Source organism: Mytilus galloprovincialis, chromosome 5 (genome assembly GCF_965363235.1).
Source record: "Mytilus galloprovincialis chromosome 5, xbMytGall1.hap1.1, whole genome shotgun sequence".
In the NCBI taxonomy this organism is placed as follows: Eukaryota; Metazoa; Mollusca; class Bivalvia; order Mytilida; family Mytilidae; genus Mytilus; species Mytilus galloprovincialis.
Genome location: NC_134842.1, coordinates 45,707,342 through 45,721,257, shown reverse-complemented (window position 1 = coordinate 45,721,257; position 13,916 = coordinate 45,707,342). Strand labels below are relative to the sequence as shown.

Below are 13,916 nucleotides of genomic sequence, written 5' to 3'. Positions count from 1 at the left end.
ATAAAGATTGATAAAAATGATTGAATTCTGCGAATCGAGGATATACTAAATTGAATTTTATATTTTCTGTAATCCATATTTTCTGATTTGATACAGCTACTTCCTTTACCAAAATGTCCTTGGAGATAAAAAAAAATCGGTCTCTCTTCATAAAGACAAAACTATATATTAACTAAATGGAATTAAGTGCATTAATATTTGTTTTGTAATTGTAAAATTTGTAAACTCTCAATATGTAATATCAATGGGGAATATGAGTTAAGCAAATCGGTAAAATAGCAATAATGTCATACCTATTACATGTGTTGTTTTTTTCTTTATTTGGATTCATGCAAAAAAAACTCATCATAGATACCAGGATTTAAAAAAAATATATTTACGCCAGACGCGCGTTTCGTCTACAAAAGACTCATCAGTGACGTTCGAATCAAAAAATATTTAAAATTTCAAATAAAGTACGAGGTTGACGAGCATTGAGGACCAAAAGTTCCTAAAAATTTTGCCAAATATGGCTAAGGTAATCTATTCCTGAGGTAGAAAAGCATTAGTATTTCAAAAATGCAAAGTTTTGTTAACGGTTAATTTATAATTATGAACATATGAATGATAACGCAAGTCAACACAAAAGTTTTGACTACTGGGCTGGTGAAATCCTCTGGGGAATTCACCTCCACCAGCAGTGGCATCAACACAGTGGTTTTAAAAAAAATATCATAGATAACAGGATTAAAAATATATATTTACGCCAGACGCGCGTTTCGTCTACAAAAGACTCATCAGTGACGTTCATATAAAAAATTATCAAAAGGCCAAATAAAGCATGAGGTTGAAGAGCATTGAGGACAAAAAGTTCCTAAAAGTTTTGCAAAATATAGCTAAGGTAATCTATTCCTGAGGTAAAAAAGTCTTTAGTATTTCAAAAATTCAAAGTTTTGTTAACGGTTAATTTATTTTTATGAACATATGAATGATAACCCAAGTCAACACAAAAGTGCTGACTACTGAGCTGGTGATACCCTCGGGGAAATTAATATCCACCAGCAGTGGCATCGACCCAGTGGTTGTAAAAACTCATCATAGATCCCAGAATTAAAACAAATATATATTTACGCCAGACGCGCGTTTCGTCTACAAAAGACTCATCAGTGACGTTCGGATCAAAAAATATTTATAAGGCGAAATGAAGTTGTTTTGATACTTTCTATATTTTGATTTTAAAATTCAAGTCCAGATCTATACTTGTGATGATGCTTTTAAAAAAAGATTAAAATTATGTTTTTGGTTATACTTTAGGGGATATATTGTATTAGCATAACAGCACATGAATGTTCTTGAACTGAATCTTTAAAAGTTATTCTAATAGTTCCAAGAATGATATTTCCGCTTTATTTATGTTTTCCTTTGAATTTGAAATCCATTTCAACCACCCCTCCCCCTCTTTTCTAAATTATGCAGTTGACAGTCGTTCTGATCGGCTTGACCAACTTACCTATCTCCTTTATTTAAAGTTAAGTTAACCAAAGGGTTCTATTATATGAAAAACAGTCAAGTAATCATTGACACTGACCTATTTATTTCCGTTTAAGAGTGTCTAAATTTATGCAGCCGTAAGACATTCGTTAATAAGGGGTATATTCGTTTAATTGGACTATGTACGTTTAAATTAATGCACTTTGAAATTACACACAACCTAGTTTAAGACATAAGGCTGATAAAACTACCATAGTTGTAAATCCATATTAAAAATTAAAATTTTATGAATGAATAGACTTTTATGGGACAACAGGTCACCAGTTAAAAATTGATGCATTAGGGAAAGTAGTTACTCAGCATAAAAGAACGAAAAACTCGATTAAGAAGGAGTTTGACCAATTAAGTCGAGATTTTAAACGTGGTATTTTTTTAACACTACCAAATGTTATATAACTACATAAACAATCTGAAAATACGCATTTTAAACATTTTAACATTCGACATTTTTCCTGTCCACTGTCTGTTTCCTGTTTCAATCAGTTATTACTGTCTATTTCTTCTCTACAACGTTGAATAAAATCAATATATTTTATAACATATGTTTTAAATACGAGATCCTAACCATATAACCAACAATGCATGTTGTCGACAAAGTTTAAAGCAAAAATGTATATTTCTTAGATTTACCAAATTATTACCTCTAAATTGCATCATTCTTACTTTGTGTTTATTGAGTTTGTATATGTATTACATATCGTTTTAACATATGTTTCCTTCAAATATTTAACAACATTTCTGAACTTTAATATTATGGAATTTCAAGGTTAGTTGAAACAATTTCCTTTCTTTATGGATATTAACAAAAGTAGAATTTATTTTAAACGATATTCCCATTTTATATAGGTTTTAATTTATTATATTTTTTAGTTTTAAAATTAATTATGCATTTGGAAATAAAAATGATTTTTTAACAAAATTCTTAGTTATTCGTAATTAAAAACATCAGACCTGATTTTTTTAATTATCGTTTTAATATATAAAAAAACTAAATTAAAAAATAAAAAGAATGAAAATAGAACTTCAAACATCATATACTTGAATGTAAAAAAAAACAAGACTAATATGACTTCCCGTATTTTCAGTTGGCCCCTCAATACTGCAATACAAAAAGGTTTTTTATATCTTTATACCTATGCTTCGATTGCTTATAATCATAAAATTACATGTATGGTAATTCGTGCATTTAAACCAAAGTTTATTATTAGTTTTGTTTTCTACAATATATAATAAAATAAACAAAATTAAAATGTATCATCGTTTTACTCAACCATTGCTTTGCATACAATTTTTGGGACATAGTATTACAAAAAGATCATTTATAATACACATGTGCAGTAGTTCTTATTTCTCAAAATGAGAGTTATTTGTCTATAATTATATGTTTTATGTAAAATCCAAAATAAATTTAAAATAAGATTTATATTTATTTTACAACGTTTTTTAAAAAACTATAAAAAGTAATCCAATGCACTAAAACAACAATACTTGTTTTAAAATATTACTAATAATTTTGGATGGTATTTCAGTAAACTAATTGCACTGCTATGTTTTAATCGTAATCATAATTTTACGGACGGGCGGGGCCGAGTATTAACTCTCTTATCCTATCAAAACTCTTTAATGTCTAATTTTATAAAAGGACGTCAAGTGTTGATAATAAGGATAAAGTTATGAATCTTGTGACTTTATTTACCTTGTTTTATCAATTCAAAGGTAGGAATAGATGATAGTTGACTTATGCAACGACCATTAAGTGCGTAAAAGGGATAATTGGTCTTCTAAAACACCCATGAAATAAAGTAAATAGATATTAGTCAGCGCGGGAACCATTCGCCCACATACATTAGTGTGTTATGTGACAGTGTTATTAGTTTAATCTAAATATTCTTTTCATCTAAAGGGAAATGATTCAGATTCGTATTTAACCCTTCTCTACATAAGTCAGCAAATTTGTTAGTAATTGTCTTTTTCTATATCATCATGATCATGTATATCTAAATACGTTTTTATCTTTCAATTTTGAGATTTTGTTGTTGATGGTTTTTTTCTTTGTTTTTTTTCTGATCTCCATGTCAACATTTGGGACAGATTCGACATTGAAAAATCTTAAATAATCCATTGTTGACTATACAATCTACATTTTTCTAGGGCATAAAATGGGTTCGATGCCGTTTTAATGAGATGATTTAACATCTCCATATTATCTTATTGATCAAGATTCGCACTTCATTTCAGGTTGGCGGTTCCCAAAATCAAAGATGTTTATATTTATGGTGGGTTCTTTTGAAGCTGACACCTTTTTACTTACAATTGTATGTTCTTAAATTTTTGTGGTTCGAAGTATGGTTCATCTCCCGTAAGTTCGCATACCATGGAAAGCTCTCTGTGCTGGTTCTCTAGGTAAACACTCTTATTTGATTTTACAAAGTTTTTCGCATACATTCAGTCATTCCATAGTTTACACTTCATTGTATGTTCCTCTGTTGATTAAATCAACACAACTATGTTGTTTCTTAACAACTGCTCAAACATGTCTAATATCACTACTCAGAAATTATTTATGTCAGTACTCTAGTAGTTCCTCAGATCGAGATGCATAATGGATGTTGACCTATATAGATATAAGAAGATGTGGCATGAGTGCAATCACAATTTGTAAAAGTAAACTATTATAGGACTAAGTACGATCTTCAATACAGAGCCTTGACTCGCACCGAATCGCAAGCTTTTAAGGGCGCCAAAAGTGAGCAGTGGCTCATATATTATGGTTTAGTAAAAGTTGAACAGATACTGAATTTACAAAATGTACGGTGTTGCCATTTAATGAGGATTGGTAAGCCTACTCATATTTTAGAAACGTCCAATAACATGAATAACGCTGTGTATTTCATTTGTTTCGATCACCAAAAAACGATATACGTGCATAGAAACCCTATCAATAGGGAAAAGGTTGAATACGAACAACATTTATGTGATGAACGGTAGATATATACTAGTATAAAAAAACAGGATATATGTACTCTCTAGATGTAACTGAATATTTGTATTTTAATTCAGCTGGTGCAACTGTTTGTTATTCACTTGTCACTGGTATACCTTCAATTATGAAATAAACTGAGAACATCATGCATATCTCCATTGCTAAATATAGATTCCACCACTGCATCGAGTGTAATACGATATTTATCCACTCGAGACAGTTAAATTTTCAATTTTAAAGTCCGAGCCGCCTCGGCGAGGACTTTAAAATTAATAATTTAACTGTCGAGAGTGGATAAATATCGTATTACACGAGATTTGGTGGTGGAATCTGTTTCTCTAATGATTTTCTAACATTATGCAGGCAAACTTATTCCTTCTTTTCGAATGATCTGCAAAAAGATGTGTTCTTTCTATGTGACGTCGTCAGGCATGGTCGCCTTTTTTCATGTCGTCACAATAGGAAATTCAGAGGACAGCAAGAAAATTCGACGTCACAATCGGATTTTAACCAATGAAGTACTGAGATCAAACGAACCACACGTTGATTAAATTTTTTTATACAATGGGTGCAGAAAGGGATAAATTGACGAAGAATTAGAGAAATATTGATTTAGGATAGTCTTGACAAAACATGTCATATCTAATAACAAATTAATCTTTTCGTTCTAAGTACCAAGTTCTCCGATATGAAATTAGCATATTTTGGTTTCTTTGTTTTTTCTCTTTCTGTTTATCATATTTTAGGACTTTGATATGTTTTATTAGGTCACGTAAACGTATTTTTTGTTCTGAATATTGTTAGATAAAAACTTCTCTTTGTCTATTAGAAATCATCAACATTAAAATAATGAGCTAACTTAGAGTCTACTTCATCATTGATTATATTACGACTCCCTTGAACAAACTGTCGTTTGTTTTATTTAGATGTAACGGATAAAGGGGAATAACTTTAGAAATAATTCATGAAAAATTTGTATGACTATAAATTTGTTCCGTCTGTAGTGGGGTTTTTTCTTCAAACTAATCAGAGACGCTTAAAACCGAACAACATAATAGTAGATTTTATATAATAGTATACTTGTTTAAGTATTTGTAAAACTATAGGATCAAAACGGACCAGCAGTGGGCAACAGTTCTAACTTCTCTTCAAATTGCAAAAAAATATTAAAAATGATTAAATAATTTATGTCTCGTAACACTGGAATATACTTTTCATTTGTAATTTCTATAAGAAAACAAAACAATTCTGGCAATCCTTATCAATATTTACCCCCGTCAGTCGATCATCCCCATTTTTGTTGATGACATGAATTATCATTGATATGGTTATATTTATAAATTAACTGCTTACAAAATTTAGAATTTTTGAAAAACTAAGGCTTTTCTACCTCAGGCATAGATCACCTTAGCTGTATTTGGCAAAACTTTTAGGAATTTTGGTCCTTAATGCTCTTCAACTTCATACTCTATTTGGCCTTTTCAACTTTTGTGGATTCGAACGTCACTGATGAGTCTTTTGTAGAAGAAACGCGCGTCTGGCGCATATACAAAATTTAGTCCTGGTATCTATGATGAGTTTATTTCCATAAGTTCAGTAATATGTACATATCTAGTTTGAAAGAATCAATTTGTATACCTCTGTAGTTATACTTGATTGGCGTTGATGTATATGTAAGCGATTTTTTTTTTAACAATTTACCTGATATACTTAAACATTAACTGAACTCCGAGGAAAATTCAAAACGGAAAGTCCCTATTCAAATGTCAAAATCATAAGCTCAAACACATCAAACGAATGGATAATAACTGTCATATTCTGAAATGGTACAGGCATTTTCTTATGTAAGTTCCATATTTCGGTCCGTAAACGAATACATATATTTTCTAGAAATACAATTTTATGAAATGAACTGCTTAGTATTTCATTATCAGGTTTAAAGAACATATATAAAACTCCTGGTCCAAAGACTTTATTAACATTTACTTCATTTTAATGCATTGAATAATTAAAGCAGTGCACTACTGAGCAAACGGTAAATGTAAAACTTGCATACTACATAGTTATCAAAGGTACCAGGATAATAATTTAGTACGCCAGACGCGCGTTTCGGCTACATAAGACTCATCAGTGACGCTCATTTCAAAATACATGTACGAAGTAAAAAAAAAATCAAGTCATATTTTCTTAGGCATACATTCTCAGTTTGACTTGACTATTTAACGGGAGCTATTTGGGAGAAGATAAGCTGCCATGTGTTCGATTTACAGAAAGGTACATGTATTTTTGTGTATGAATGGTTGTGTTGTTAAAATTATTATACTGCTTTTTAATTCGACTTTTGTTATGAAAGTTATAGTACTTAGACCATCTGTTTTACTGTTGTACCGCAATGACACCTTGTGGTTACAAATCATCCAAGAACGTTTGACAAATGGTTATGCCAGATAAGTTTAAACAATATTTAATTCGCGTAAATTGCTGTCAATGAAATTTGGCAATTTGTAGCACAATGTCACAATGTTAATATGAATACTCATCTGAAATTATTTCATCGGAACTGCTCATATTTGGTATGATTGTTTATCAACAATTGTAACTGACCATGTCATGCAAGTACTGTGATCCAACACTTATGAAAGGAGTATTTGGAATTTTACATTTTGGCCTTCGACATAGGGTATTTTGCAATGACATGTGTGCGTACTAATGTCTTTCTGAAACACACCAATTCTCAGAGACCGACCGCATTACAGACAAACTGCCAAAAGTATTATTCTCTTTTCCTGACCAATACCCATGATGGATTTTGACCATTTTATAAGGTATTGTCACAATGACACTAGTGTAATTCACAATGATTGTTTTACGCTTCATTGAATTGTATACCATTTTATAAAGTTTATCAAAAGGTGTCATTTGAAAATTTTGGCAGAATTTAGAAGAAAATGACTATTCGTTTTATTATTTCAACACTGAAACCTAATAATAGCAGTTGATCTAAGACCTTTTATCAAAACCTATCATAATTAAAAGATTGTATTCCATAATGGTTAAGATGACTATATTGTACTGACATTATGATACGACCGTTTTTCAGATGATATGGGACTTTTACCAATCTTTTTTATTATTGAACAAGGTCACCGACCAAAACATTCCTCAGATACCCTTTGAAACATATTATATTATACATATGATTCCTGTCAGATTGGTCATATAATAACGTTATGTTTGTTTTGTTGACTTTTATGAAAGTTATTGTAATGACAACCTCTTGTAAGTGAAACTCAATTGGAAAGGTTTGTTAGAAAGCTCTTATTACTAGTAATAAGGTTTGTCATAAAATAATGTTGATCATATTAGACTCGAAAATGTTCAAGAAAATCCTCATGAATCAACCCTGTTCACAGGTGAAATGCAATATTGTGTAATATTCTACAAAAGTACAAGCTTAAAATACACGTTTTCGCTGTGTTTCTGTTATACGACGGTAATTACGAAACATGTAATTTATTTTCAATTTAGCCCTCGCGGAGCAGGTTGGTTTGGTTATTTATTTCTGACACATACATTTTGTAAAATGCTCGTTTCAAAATAGAAAGGTATATCTAGTGTCACGCTCATGCTCTATTAATAACTCATCATAGATACCAGGAAAAAAATTGTATTTACGCCAGATGCACCTTTCGTCTACGAAAGACTCATCAGTGACGCTCGAAAAAGCTAAAAAGGCCAAATTAAGTACGAAGTAGAAGAGCATTAAATTGATTGCTTACAAATAAGTCACGTCTTTTTTGTAAAAGCAACATATTCAATAAAAATAAAACAGAAACGTTATAAAATGCACCTTCATCTAAAACGCTCAACGGTAAATATTAAAAAGGCTTTATGAGAATTAAAACATTTGAAGAACTATACAAACTAACAAAAAAAAACACAATAAACAATTGCATCAACGATGAACTTTGCTTGATGGAATTAAAAGCATCATACATTTCGCAGGATAATTTGCATGTAAAGGGAAAGGGGAAGTATTTAAATTTAAATTATATAATAAATAATAAGAGAAGTACACAAAGTTTATTTCCGATCATGTATATTTTGTTTTAATTATGCATTATAGTTTGATGCTTGTAGCAGTTGCATATTTGTTACAGATATCAAATACTCTGAATCCGAACTCGAAGAACGTATGCCCTGAAAAGTTGCCACCAATAAACGAGTACGTAAAACTTTATTTTCATAATTCATATGCAGCTTAATCATCAATATATATTCTTTATTTCTACTATTTTACAGATAATAAATCGATTTATTTCTCCGTTTTTTAGTGAATTTCGAAACATTTCAAAGGATGCGTTTGGAGTAAAATGCTGTCCAAACTTCTTGGAAAGAAACGGCATGTGTGAACGTAAGTATTATCGGGCGTTTTCATGGTAAAATACCCGGGGAATCAAATAAAATAGTTTATATTCAAATAACGAGTTAAGGAGAACAAGAGATATAAAATGATGTATAAAAAAACTGTTTCATTTGTCCTTTAAAACAAAATGAACTATGTTAATAATATAATATTCAAATAGTAATCAAAAGAGGGACGAAATATACCAGAGAGAGAGTCAAACACAAAGATAGGAAATAAACTGACAATGCCATGGCTAAAAAAAAGACATACAGACAAACACTAGTACAGAACACACAACATAGAAAACTAAAGACTAAGCAACACTATCCCAACCAAAAACTGGGGGTGATCTCAGGTGCTCCGGACGGGTAAGCAGATCGTGCTCCAAATGTGACACCCTTCGTGTTTCTTATCCATGAATATGTTTATTAGGTATGGTGATATTTTCAATATAAGTCTGATTTGTTTGGAGATTATTTTCGAGTAAGGAACCAGACATTCGTTAAGAACTTTGCAATAGGTTAACTATTTCAAACGCATGTTGGTACGCTCCTTTCCTCAATTAAGGTTTCGTTTAAATTGAGGGATCGATGAACATTTCATATTACATTGCCAAAATGTGCATTGTTATAATATTACCCTATTCTAAAAATAAATCATGAGAGAGAGGGGGAAATAGAGGAAGATATATGGGTTTGGGAGGAGTTTAAATTTCATAACAATGTTTTATGTTTCAGCATGTCCAGCGGGAACTTACGGAAAGTCCTGTATAAACCAGTGCTTACCGGGTTCTTATGGAATGCTATGCAAAGCTAAATGCAATTGTAGTTCAGTCCAAGAATGTCACAATATATTCGGATGTGTTTGTAAAACAGGTCATAGAGGAGACAATTGTGATCAAGGTAATATCGGCAATGTCCTCTGGCCTTTGTTAGTCGTGTATGATTTTAAATTTTAGTTTTTTGTGTATATTTCGGAGTTTAGTATGCCGTCCATTATCACAGACCTAGTTTTACATTTAATTTAGCTTCCAGCTGAAGTACGCTTTCTGGTGCGGGAGCTTCTTTTTTTTGTTTTGAAGAATCATTGGTGGACTTCGGCTGTTGTTTTCTCTTTGGATGGGTTGTTTTCTCTCTGGCACATTCCCCATTTCCATTGTCAATTTAAATGCAAGAACCTAACACAATGAAGGTTGTGACAATAGCTGTGTATGCTGTCTTATTTTAGTGCCAAAACTGATAATATTGAAATCAAATTTTTTCTTTTTCATAGTTCTGATACATGAACTTAAGACCAAATGATTAAACAATTAACAACTAAAGGTCACTTCAGCAATGAGTAATAGGTTTATTAATTCCTCTGGATGACAAAGCATTAGCATACCATGCATTTAAATTTACGTACCGGATTACATTAATATTATGGAATTAATTATTTCCGGAAATCCGTTATCGTGTTATTATGAAAAGTGATTAAAGTGGAACTCGTCTCAAACTAAACAAAATGCACATTTTAATATCACTGAGTTAACGCATAATAGCCAGTTGTTCAGTTCCGAACATTATTTACTGGGAATGCCAGATTTATTCTCCAAAGAAACCTGGCTTCAATCTACATTAACAACCTTCTCGATGATATAGGAAATTGCTCTACAAGGGCATGAAGGGGCTTTAAACATTGACAATCACTCATATTCCAAAATAGTTCAACAATGAGCATCAAAAAGCAAAAATATATCAACTGTGCAACAATGTTGAGAAGTTAACGAACAAAGATGAACACGAAAATTATTTTCCTAAGGAGGATATACACAAACAAGGAAAATGAACATTGTTTGAGGTAATAACTCTTACTTTAAAAGTCCTCGGCTAAAAAGGATGAGTTTCAAAGCGTAATATAAATGTTTGATATAATATTCAAAACATATAAAAGACATCTTGCGATACCCCTATAAACTGCATGAAAAATAGTTGGTGGAAAATTTTTAAAAAATATAGTTTAAACAGAATCTATGGATCTTCCTACATATCAGAGGAAAGATCTAATAAACGGGTTGGAAATTCGGGAATAATGTCATGTATTTTAGATCAGCAAACAGAGTATGCATAGATAAGGAAAGAAAACATGTCCCGCAAATGGATAAATCTGGACTCGATAATATTTTAGAGTTGTACTATGGGTTTTGTAACGAACAAAGAGTGCCACAGACCAGGCTTCGGATTTAACGTTCCCCATCAGACCACAAATCGACACATCCAGCACAACAAATGAACGCCTATATTTATCAATGGTTTTACTGTATTAACGGAAAGAGTCAAGGGCTCATCATATTTTTATAACCATTTACTCTTTTTTTCTTCCCCCCCAAAAAAAAATTAATTTTATATGCCTATATTACTTAATTTGACGATTTAAACATAATGACGTCTAATGATCTTCTTTGGTATACGACAGTAATCCATGTGAAACTTGCATAGATAGCACAATAATAAGTTTTAGAATTTTTTTGCAGACATATCATATGAAGACAGTACCGTCACAATAATAAATTCTACTAGCATTCCGAGTAAAGCTATCATTATTGAAGAGACAACAGTAAAATACAATGGTAGGTAGACGCAACAATTTGTTAAGTCTAAATAATAGCAAAAGTAACTGCCATGTCATTTTCAATTAGCAGATTCAATTAAAAAAAAATGTGATATATAGGTTGAGCAGAGGTCAATCGGCGCAACCGATGTCATCGAACAATTGATTCTTATTGTGACTTAATCATAAAGCAATGTGACATAAATGTGCACGATTTGGAAAGTTGTCTGTTAATTAGATGGTACCAGTGTAGGTGATACATTTGTAATAAACGTCAAAGAAAAGTATACTCGCTATACCGTTTCTTTTAATTCTGATTAAGTTACAATAGTAATGCAAAGTTTCGTGAATCGTAGTTCTGTTTCTTTTAATAAAGGAGTAGGTTCAGTAAGACCCCTTTTTGGCCCCAAAATATAGCAGTTTCAGAAAATTGTGAAAATGTTATCTTTAAGCTATATTTTGGAAAGTAAAATGGTTCTGCTACATATACATGATATATATGAGCTGTTTTTGACAATACAATGCACCAATATCGCGTTCTAGCATAATTAAGTCATGCTAAATTACTGAAATATTCAAAATTTTAGCATTTTGGTTAATTTTTGGTTTCCGTCTAAAATGAAAGTGGCCGCATTCGTGTTCATTCATAATATTGAAATGTAAGTTGTATTTAATGATAATACAAAACATAAATAAAGGTTGAGGATGAACACGGATGCGGCCACTTTCAATTTTGACAAAAACCATCTGAAAAGTGACCTTTTTTGGCATATTTGATAGATTTTTCATATTTAAGCTTGAATCAGAGCGTTTTTAATGACAAAATCAGTTAAAATCTTTCACATAGATTAATCGAATCAATTGAAATAGACACTTAAGTGTATAAAAAATGTCAAAAACCTTTCGTTAGATGAACCTGAAATTTGAGGCCAAAATCGGCTCTTACCGGACCTACACCTTTTACACTTGTATATCTACTGCCAGAATAAATTGATTTCACCTTTGTAGGATCATCAAATATGGATTGGCTTTTGTATACACTTTGTATAGCTGGTGTTATAGTGTTGACTGCGTTTACTCATTTATTGCGTTCTTACCAACAGCGAAAATCATCTAAAAGAACTAAAAGCGAAAAAGTAGTTTGGGAATCGACTACAACTTCTCCGTATACTGGCACTTACGACGAAATTGACGAAAACGTATTAACAGATAACACGCCAGGTTTATGCGTGACAGCACAGCAATCTAGAATTGAAGCTGTATACTTTGTTCCACAAGAAAGTACTTATAGCACAACAATCACTGGACAAGTTAAAACAGATTATCTTGATCCTGTTTTCGAAGCTGAATTAAAAGAAGGAGAGAAATCGGAGGATCAAATTTTAACTTGCTCCTCATCTAAAGATTCGATAGGTACCGACAGTGTAAGATCTTCTACGCATGAACATTTACATCGAAATAGAGTACCAGTGACGATTCATCAGTTTATCGAAAGTTCGTCGGGTGTTGATGCAGATACTACCGAAAATAAATGTTCTCATACGTATCAATCCCTACAAAAAGAGAGTCAGATTTCAAGTAACAAGTATGAACAACTCCAAAACCCAGATAGTAAGATCGCAGATAATTCAAAATTACAGGCAGTTACTCAGTTTATATATGGAACCAATGAACTTACAAATGTAATAAACAAATATGCAGGATCTGACAAAACAATTAACAGTTGTGATGAAAATCCGTCAACTCACGACAAGCTGATGAAAGGCGACGAAAATCCTAGTGCTGATTTTAGTGTTAAGAAACTCCAGTAAACTAACATTCAAACAAAGCTTTCTGTTTACAAGTAACAGTAGTAACGCAAATAGTTATGCTGACGTAAACCTTTGTTACAAAATATTAATTTACTAACAAAAAGGATAAATGTAGTTTTCCGATGTTCAAGTTTCATAAAACCATTTGGATATGCAAATTTGAATAAAAATCAAAATTAAGGTAATTGCATGAGCATCTCCTGTTATGCTTGTATCACCTGCCATGTACATTCAAGCTAACATCCGACTCGGACTTCTCTTGAACTGAATTTTAATGTGCGTATTGTTATGCGTTTACTTTTCTACATTGGCTAGAGGTATAGAGGGAGGGTTGAGATCTCATAAACATGTTTAACCCCGCCGCATTTTGGCGCCTGTCTCAAGTCAGGAGCCTCTGTCCTTTGTAAGTCTTGTATTATTTTTAATTTTAGTTTCTTGTGTACAATTTGGAGTTTAGTATGGCGTTCATTTTCACTGAACTAGTTTATATATTTGTTTAGAGGCCAGCTGAAGGACGCCTCCGGTTGCGTGAATTTCTCGCTGCATTGAAGACCTGTTGGTGACCTTCTGCTGTTGTCTGTTCCATAGTCGGGTT

The 13,916-nt window shown here is 31.8% G+C and overlaps 1 protein-coding gene across 4 annotated transcripts in view; it reads left to right on the top strand.

Moving 5' to 3' along the window:
• Positions 1–13,506, top strand: part of LOC143075915 (uncharacterized) — a 45,293-nt gene extending 31,787 nt beyond the window's left edge. For 2 of the 4 annotated variants that reach the window (XM_076251499.1, XM_076251500.1), the window contains exons 2-6: positions 8,674–8,738; positions 8,848–8,927; positions 9,659–9,823; positions 11,434–11,529; positions 12,519–13,506. In XM_076251499.1, the coding sequence (XP_076107614.1) occupies positions 8,674–8,738; positions 8,848–8,927; positions 9,659–9,823; positions 11,434–11,529; positions 12,519–13,321 (1,209 nt within the window). In that variant the 3' untranslated portion in view covers positions 13,322–13,506. Of the gene's footprint in view, positions 1–8,070; positions 8,739–8,847; positions 8,928–9,658; positions 9,824–11,433; positions 11,530–12,518 lie in introns of those variants that run through there. The other 2 variants (XM_076251498.1, XM_076251501.1) reach the window with 2 other exon arrangements.
• Positions 13,507–13,916: the final 410 nt, after the last annotated feature.